This window comes from Limulus polyphemus, unplaced genomic scaffold, assembly GCF_000517525.1.
Source record: "Limulus polyphemus unplaced genomic scaffold, Limulus_polyphemus-2.1.2 Scaffold195, whole genome shotgun sequence".
Classification (NCBI taxonomy): Eukaryota; Metazoa; Arthropoda; class Merostomata; order Xiphosura; family Limulidae; genus Limulus; species Limulus polyphemus.
The window spans coordinates 10,885-20,429 of NW_013665805.1; the positions used below are offsets into that span (position 1 = coordinate 10,885).

The window sequence follows — 9,545 nt, forward strand, 5'->3', positions numbered from 1 at the left end:
AAATACAAAGAGATTCCAACTGTAATATTTATTGTTTATCTATTATTGGCTAGTAATTCTTGTTTCACCATGTAATTGAGCTTTTTGAAGTTACAACAAATTTCTGCAAGAAAGCTAATTTCAAGGGGTAATATAACATCGTTTACACCAGAATTATGATATTTTAAATCCCTACTAGTTATTGATAATACTTATAAAAGCAGATACTCCGTTTAAAACTATGCCACCACAGGGAAATTATTTGACACCATTGTTTTTGTTTTTGAGTTATCGTGTAATAAACAAGAGGCAGAAGAAAGAAAAACAAGAAATTCGAACTTTTTTGCTATGATATTTACAGACATACCCAGAACTTGTAACTCAGTCATTACATAGATATTGTTATAAAATGAAACAATGATAACCTATTGAGGAGATATTTAAAATACCATTTCGATGAACAATCCGAGACATTCCTTTACTGCCTGTTTGATATAATGTTATAATGGTTGCCTAATGTCTTTAAAGGCCTTTTATCGCATATTAAACTTTAAAAACGAAAATGTTTTAAGAACTAACGAGCGTTGTGTCTTGTGACCACTGAACACAAGTTTGACCTCACACGTGTGTTATGATTGATATATGTCACAGTATGTGGTTTCTAAGATGTTACCGAATGTGGATACATTTTATATTACCTCAGCAAGCTATGACAGAGAACAACGAAAATATGTATTTGCAGTGATTTATAGTGTTAAACCAAGGTATATATTTATAACTCATGGTTAGATTCGGATTATTATGCATACATACATGTGTATGTACATGATTTCTTATTTCTTCGTGGTATGTACAGAGGCGTAACCCAAAACTGTCCCTCCAAAAAACAAAATAGTGAAGTGGCCCTAAGTTAATCACTGCAAGCCAGGTGTTTCTTCTCACGTGGGACTTTTTTTAATCCAATAAACTGCTTAGACATCTGCTTTTGACATTGTATATCTTTTTTATTTGTAGTTGTTTTTCTCAGACTTTAAGCTCCCCATCTGTCACCTAGCACAGAGTATGTTTCATTTTATTTTAAACACTTCGTTTTTAGCTTTTAATCAAAATGGATAACAGTTACTTATAGATAATTATTTTAGTTCCTTTTAAGCTTAATAAACTTACCCTTCCTATGAAACCAACCATGCATCGATTCTCAGTAATCAGAATATAAAAAGTCATTATCTGACCTTTTGCTTGAAATTGTTCTTAGTTAAATAGTCCTTGTCTCTCTGACCACTGAAGAAGTGAAGAGTTTATATATGTGCTTGCACAATGAAACTTATTTTACCGAAAATGTGATTGCCGCCTTCCCCCTTTTTTTTGGGGGGGGGCAAACTCCTCTGTTGTAAACAACTACCTCGTTTACATTCTATGTTTAAGGTTGACAGTTTTGTAAGTTTCTTCTGGGTCATAGAACATCTAAGTTAGTTTTTGATGAATTTCAGCTTTGAAAATGACATTTACGTACTCGTCACAGAACTGGTCAAAAAGAGTTTCGGCGCTGTTGCAGTACTCAATAAACTAAGCAAAATAGCATAATATTTGAAAAATAAGAAAATTAATCAGATCTTTGGTTGAACCATCAGCAATGCTGTCCTTCAATGCGGTTTTGAGTGACAGTAGCTTTGTATAAAAGTCCAAAGATAAATCTTCTTTTCACTGAGCTGCCAGGGGTTTGGTTGATTTAAATAATGCATTGTCATCATTAAGAAGAATTTCAGAAGGAAAAATGAAACCGCTGCAATATAGTGTTCATTCCATAGAATCGGGTTTTCAACTAAGTAACAACAATATTAAAGTTGATATAGAACAAAAAATGTTCCTCAGAGTTAGATAACCTTTAGTATTTTCAGAGTTCATCAAAATGTTTTTTCACGTCGTAAACGTTCTGCAATAAACTAGAGCTCAATGTCTCAAATAGTTGCCTCAAATAGTGGAGATGCGGTAACTATAGTTACTCCAAAATGTTTCCTAAAGCTTGTAAAGGTCTTGGTTGCGGTATATAACATTTTAGTAAATAGAAAAATGTTCATGCCTTTAAACTGAAATAGTTACGATATTTGTAGATTTGGTATTTTCAGGTGAACTGATTTCTCTACAACAATCAGAATTATTAGATCCGCTAGAAAAAGCAAATTCGATCAGGAAATATGAAAAGTAATCTGTGTGTTTGATAACTTGACTGAGGTATAAGTTGCATGAGAAATATACAAATTAGACATGTTTTATGGACAATCTTTATTTAGACATAACAAGAACAACAACAGCCCGTGTATCTGTGTAGACAAATGTACAATTGCTTCTACTGGATCAGTGAATAACTCATCAGTTCTCCGCTTCTCAAGATGTATCTCCGGACTACTCACGATGAAAATTATATAGGACTGAACTAAGAAAGCGTGTGCGAATTCAACAAATAAACTGAGTTTTTGTTCAGTCGACAGCGTCACCTCTTGACCTTTGTTCTTCCACAGCATTGGTTGAGTGCTCGTTCAGATAATTTACAAAAAGATTGTAAGTAGCCAAGGTAAGAGTGACGTCAACGATTCTCATTAAACATTGTGTCCAACAGCTCACCTGCTTTCGTTATTCAGCTTTTAATTTCATGCTAATAGTCTCATCATTTCTCCCCGTGTCAATAAAATAGGCTGCTAAGTGTGATCATCTCATTTCATTTCTTTATTTTTTGTGAAATGCTTTGTTTATTTTTTGGTAGGCACAAAATTAGACAATGGGCTATCTGAAGTGTGCCCACAAATAGTATCGAAACCTGGTTTTTAGCGTTATAAGCCTTCAGACTTACCGCTGAGCCATTGGGAGGGAATCGTGAAATGCCTTATCAATCTTTTTATTCCAACTATCCAGGCATCCAGTCTTAAGGAATAAAATAACCACTTCCTTATGACCCTGTCTCCATTTTTAGCTAGTTTGTAATGATATCCATTCGAAAATCATCTGTATGTTTTATATCTCGCGAAAAAGGTACTTTAAGATTTCAAAAACAATTTTTAATAATGAGCTTCTTTGTTTTTTACATTGGTATCATGATCGATGTCTACTGGAATGTTTGTTCTCAGTTGGGAACTGATCATGTGGGTACAAATGACTAGTTTCAGGCTTATCTTGTTAGTTTCAATGAAACTTTAATTATTTGCTATATTTGCCTCATCGTCAGCCAATAATGCCGACACACTGTTACAGGATGCACTGGTGTTCTGACTTGAGTAGAATAGCAACGGTTGATCTAGATGTAACTTTGGCTATAGTGATGGCAATTACGATTCAAGATCACTGATAGCAGGCATAATAGAGATGCTATTTTTGGCAACTTGTTTTTAAGTATCTCTTCGTTGTTTGTTTATGTGTATATTTTTTGCGCCACTAGAATAATCCATTGTTCATAGTTAAGTAACTTACAACATAAACTGAAAAATGTACGCAGTTAAAAAACAAAAAACAAAACCGAATGGCGCACTTCTCCCAGTCACTCCTGCACTATCGTAGAAGCCTAATGTCCACAGAGCATTGATTGGTCGCAGCAGGACTAGTTTGGTGCAAGCCCGACAGCTGTATCGTCGAAAAAAAAAACTGAATAATTATTGGCCACAAAATTTGAATCAATTATAATTAACAGATTGCTTGACTTCCAATCGGAAGCCTCATTCCCGAGTGGCGGAAACTTATTTTATGCCACTGGAAATACACCCTATAGAATTACATAGTCTTCTCATAACAACGTATCAAGGCACGAAAATTAAATTGCCATATTACTACGATTGTCTCGAAGTGTCTTTAAGTTAATAAGACTTTGGGCAGCCGAAAACAAACGAAACCATTGTCATTCATAGACTGGACTAAAGGTCAAGAGACTTTGCGATATTGACGCAAAACCTCTGTGTGAATGATGATTATCAAGTGTTTGGAACTCTTTACGTTTATGTGAATAAGTTAATAAGGAAAACAGTGTTCCATTGCAACGTACCGCAATGTAAGCCTTTTGCGTGAAGCAGATATTAATTTTTATTGTAAATTATTTGGAAATACGTCATAAAAGGTATCAGCATCCAAACGTATGCCATTTTAAGCTGTGTTTATTATGCATAAAACTTAGTATAGAGTCAAGCAGTGTCAGTTCATTGAATCTGTCAGTGAGTTACCTGTCTCACCAGCTATGCATACACGTGGAAAGTTTAAAAAAAACACAGACAAAACGAACAAAGGTTATAAACCATGGTCTCATGTGTGTCTTAATAAATGTTAAGAAGCTTACAGTTTTCATGATGTCTCGTCAATTTGGCTTTGCATGCATTTGCATTAATGCGAGAAAAGACAACTTATCATCTTTTGTTATTGTTAGATATGATAACAATAGAAAATAAAGCAACTATAACACCAGTGATGGATCCATGAATACATAAATACCCATGTATATATTTCGTTGTACATGAAAGGCACCAACAGAGAAAGCAGTACCTGCTTCTCAGTTTTACTACAGTTTTATTTCGGATTTCTATTTTTAAGGCCCAGCATGGCCAGGTGGTTAGGGCGCTCGAATCGAAATCTGCAGGTCACGGGTTCGACCAAACATGCTCGCCCTTTCAGCCGTGGGGGCGTTATAATTTGTCAGTAAATCCCACTGTTTGTTGGTAAAAGAGTAGCCCAAGAGTTGGAGGTGGGTGGTGATGGTCTTTCACTGCTAAATTAAGGACTGCTAGCGCAGATAGCCCTCATGTAGCGTTGCGCGAAATTCAAAAACAAACAAACAAACACTCTTTTAAATTAATTATGAACGCATTTTCTTGTACTGATTTCTTAAACCGCTGTAAAAAAATTCGAAATAAAAAAATGAGAAACAATAAAAGTGCAGAGGATTATTTTTAAATTAATTAAAATACGTTGGAGATAAAAAAATCCCATTGCTCGCCTTTTTCATGTTTACAACCAGAAAACAGTTGGGTTATCCGTATCATAAAATTTCCTTTTAAAACTAAATTTTAATTCCTTTCTTCTAGTTCGATGAATCATTGGTAAGTTTACTGAATTATAAGGCTACAGTCATAGATTTTATTCCACGCGGTGGGCAGAGCGCAGATAGCTCATTGTGTAGCGCCCGGCATAGCCAGGTGGATAAGGCGCTCGACTCACAATCTGAGGGTCGCGGTTCGAATCCGCATCCCACCAAACATGCTCGCCCTTTCAGCCGTGGGGGGTGTTATAATGTGACGGTCAATCCCACTATTCATTGGTAAAAGAGTAGCACAAGAGTTGGCGGTGGGTGGTGATGACTAGCTGCCTTCCCTCTAGTCTTACACTGCTAAATTAGGAACGGCTAGCGCAGATAGCCCTCGTGTAGCTTTGCGCGAAATTCAAAAACAAAATAAAACAAACATTGTGTAGCTTTGCATCAAAACAAACAAGCAAAACTTTTTCCTCCTGAAATGTTGAGGTAAACGACATTTCGTAACCTTTTTTTTTATTAAATCCGCCTAGTGTCAAGCTTCGTAAACAACCTCCGCAACATACTTTTTCTCGATATTAGTACTTCAACTATGAAAACTATAAAAAGTTCTGCATAACTTTAACATAAATTGTTAAAGGGTAAGCCAATGAAGTTAAGGGAATTACTGATATATTTTCGAAGAGGAAACTTTGAATCAATTAACTCGCGAAATTAATAACGTTATATCGTTCCTTATATATATATATTTGTATCAATAAATCTCAAAGTATCTAAGCACTTTATTTATTTATCTAAGTTATTCAGTTTCTTGCTGAGATTAATTACACTTTATAAGAACAATGTTGCTGTTCTCCTGCTTTCCTTGGAACTACTTCTACATTGTCGATTGTGGTAATTCGCATTCTAATAACTACGTATTGTTGCTCGACACCCTAATTTCTATTGTAACAACTTCTGTCAAAGAAGATGAGATAAACCGTATACATCACATATTTTGAAAAGCTTTCCATCTGCAGATCTTCCATTATAGGTTGACGTCTGTCCGTTTATTTGTTTGCTTTGTTGAAGTTTGCGTAAACCTACTTGAGGGCTATCTGCGCTAGCCGTCCCTAATTTAGCAATGAAATACTAGAGTGAAGGCAGCTAACCATCATCACCTCCCACCAACTCTTGGGCTACTCTTTACCAACGCCCAATGCTAAAAGGGGTGAGCATGTTCGGTGACGGGTTTCGATCTCTCGACTTGCAGATTGCGAGTCGAGAGCCCTAACCACCAGGGCGTGTCAAGCCGACTTCGGCTTCCAGGACCAATTGGAAACAGATTAAAAGCAAAATTTCAGTTGAAGGTGCATAGAAAGATTTTATAGGCATGTGGTCGAATGTAATTGTTGTTATTTTAGTTTCTTTAGCCAATTTTCTCGTGAAAACAGCCACTGATTTCCAATTTTGGCTGGCAACTTATGAACTTTTGGAATGTGAGTCTTCGTCAGCTTCGAATCCTTTTTTAGTATATCCTTGTTATTGTACCAAGACATATGCCTAGCTTCATAACAATGGATTTTTGGGTCGAAAAGTTTTCTTTCATATTCTTAGACTTTAAATTGAGAATAAGGCGTAGTTGTGTATTAGTTTTGAGTGGGGTCTTGTAGTTTGTTAGTGTCTTAAATGCGCTGCAATGCGAGTCCTCCATGAGTCTTCTTTATCGAATTGTTGTATCTTTGGCTTTTTACATAATTTAGCAATCTTTTTATAAGAACATCCTTCTTCGGAAAAGCCATGACACATCTCCAGTCATAACGTTATCTGTCAAAGAAAAGTACTGTCGAATGGTTGGGAATTCGCTGTAAACCAAATATATAAGTCCTAAACATGTCGCCAGTAGTGCTATGACACAACATTGTATCAGTATATGCAAGCGGTTCAGTTAAGATACTGTTAACCCTCTCTATAAAACAATATAAATATATATAAGCAAAAAAGCTAAAATTAAAATCTTAAGAGAATAACTAATGATATTATTTATGTTCCAATGAATACACAAGTTTCATTTTTGAAAGAAAAAATATATATAGGATTAAATATTGTCATTTTATACATTAAATGTTAAATATTATCGTGCACCTATAGTTATTTTCATGTTGTTGCTTTTCTTTCTTTCTTTGAAAAAACTATAATAATATATAACTTGTATATTTGAGCATAAGTATACAGACCTGACAAGATCCATCAAAGTGTCTTCTGTCATAGATTCCTGTGTGACTTTCTCATTTGACACCATGTCTTGATGGTTCCCAGCACCCGGCTTAATGGAAACAACCAGAACAATGCCCATAATGATTGCCAAAACGGTAGTGGCCAAGTAGTATAAAATGGCTCTAACTCCAATCTTTCCAGAAAGTCTAGTATCAAGACTTCCCACCGCAGACATCAGACTGGACATAATGAGAGGAAGAGTAAGGCATCGTAAAATACAGAGGAACAGCTCACCAGGAAAATTTACATACATCACATCTCTTTTGGTCCACGTTGTCCCTTTGCGAAGACCAAATCCGAAACTGATACCCAGAACCACAGACAAAAACGTCAACAGCGTCAAAAGATTTTGTCGAACAAACACCATACATTTATTTCTTTTGGGTGAAGTAGGATCATTGGATACTTCTGGATCCATTTATCTACTTTTCAAATTAACCTTTAAAAAATAAAAAAAGCTTGAGTTTGAAAATTAATGACAGTTAAATTCTCGCTAAAATATGAGTTTATAGATTAGAGGTATTCAAAATTACAGTATTAATTTCAACAACAATCTAACGCAAGGAAGTTTTTAGGTTTTCTGGCGTGTATTAGTATAGATTGTTTTAATTTTATCCAACAATGTTACTTGTTCTAGGACGGAACGTGGCTCAGTGATAGCGTATCTGTGGGTCTAATGTTCGTGTCTCGTGGGTGCGTTATAAAGGTGATGGTCAAAACCTATTATTCGGCTGGATAAAAGTAGTCTAAGAGTTGGCAGTGGGTGCTGTTGACTAACTTCCTTTCTTCTAGTTTATCAGTTCGAAATTAGGGACGGCTTGCGCAGATGGTCCTAAAATAGCTTTGCGCGAATATCGAAAACGAAAATTACTTACTCAAATGTTTTAATATCGATATAGTAATACAAAAGCAGTGGTTTTAACATATTAATTATTTATATTTTTTTTCTTTTTAATAGAGTAATTAGCTTAACACTGTAACGTTAAATATATTTAAAGCATGGAGGGGATGTATGTAACATGAGAAATATAGCATGAACTATATTTGATTGTCCACCTGAATGGAATCTTATGTAAGCAGTAGCCTAAACGGCCATGTCAGAGACCGTTACAGTTTAAACAGAGCTCTCCCCTAATTTTGAAGAGTAGATTAATCTAAAGGGAAAGCTTGTTTGTTTTGAATTTTGCACAAAGCTACACGAGGGCTATCTGCGCTAGCAGTCCCTAATTTAGCACCCACCGTCAACTCTTGGGCTACTCTTTTACCAACGAATAGTGGGATTGGCCGTCACATTATAACGCCCCCACGGCTGAAAGGGCGAGCATGTTTGGTGTGACGAGGATTCGAACCCGCGACCCGCAGATTGCGAGTCGAGCGCCCTAACCACCTGGCCATGCCGGGACAAAGGGAAAGCAACAAGTCGAGCATGTACTCTGAACCGAACAGGGAATTTGACTGTCACTCTTGTAACGCATCAATAGCTGGAAATGCAAAGCGTGTTTGGCCACATCTCGCACCCGAGACCCTCGATGAGTTGACCACTAGGCCACAAGGGCATGAAAGTATGATCATAAAGCAAATATTCATACATATTAAATGCTAAGATAAAGAAATAATTCGATGCAATGGGGAAATATATGAAAAAAATAGGTAATAAAAGGAGAAAAGTAAAATGTAAGACCAATAGATTTAAGAAGAAATGGACTAACTAACACTTTAAAATTAAATAACATAATTCCACTTTCATTTATTTTAGAATCGTTTTAGAAAGTATTCATTTTTGCCTTTAGTTTTTTATTACCAGTTACAAAGGGCATGTTAAAATGTACGATAAAAATTGCATTCGTATTTCCAGAAAGCTACTAATTATTTAAAATGGGAAAAACGTGCATTAAAACAATTAAAACACGAAAAAATACTCCACTATAATATAGTTTCTCGACCATAAAACAATTGTAAACGTTCTGCACTTACAATAATTTATGAAAGACTGATTTAGTTTAAAACTCACCAAAAACCAAGTAGTTTCTTTGAAGAAAATAATTGATAACTCTTGAGGTTAAGGTTTAAAGAAAATAATGATCAGTTTCAAAAGGACGTGATACTAAACAAGACAGAGATAAGACGAGAAAGTATAGACGAGTTTTGTGTCTTACTCTTCTTCGAAGTAGTTTATATGATAATGAAGTATATTTTTTCTTATCTCGAATTCGTCCAATTGCTAGTTCTCACAAGTCTGTTCAAAAGATTAAGTAGAATACTATTGAAGCTTTAACTTAAATATGTATGTAGCATGGCAACAACAGAG

At 35.5% G+C, this 9,545-nt stretch overlaps 1 protein-coding gene across 1 annotated transcript in view; it reads right to left on the reverse strand.

Moving 5' to 3' along the window:
- Positions 1-9,336, reverse strand: part of LOC106478267 (excitatory amino acid transporter 3-like) — a gene marked incomplete at its 3' end in the record, with an annotated part of 18,756 nt that extends 9,420 nt beyond the window's left edge. The window contains exons 1-2 of the mRNA XM_022381855.1: positions 9,249-9,336; positions 7,198-7,676 (exon numbers count right to left, since the gene is read on the reverse strand). Coding sequence (XP_022237563.1) covers positions 7,198-7,655 — 458 coding nt within the window. The remainder of the gene's footprint in view (positions 1-7,197; positions 7,677-9,248) is intronic.
- Between the last annotated feature and the right edge of the window lie 209 nt (positions 9,337-9,545).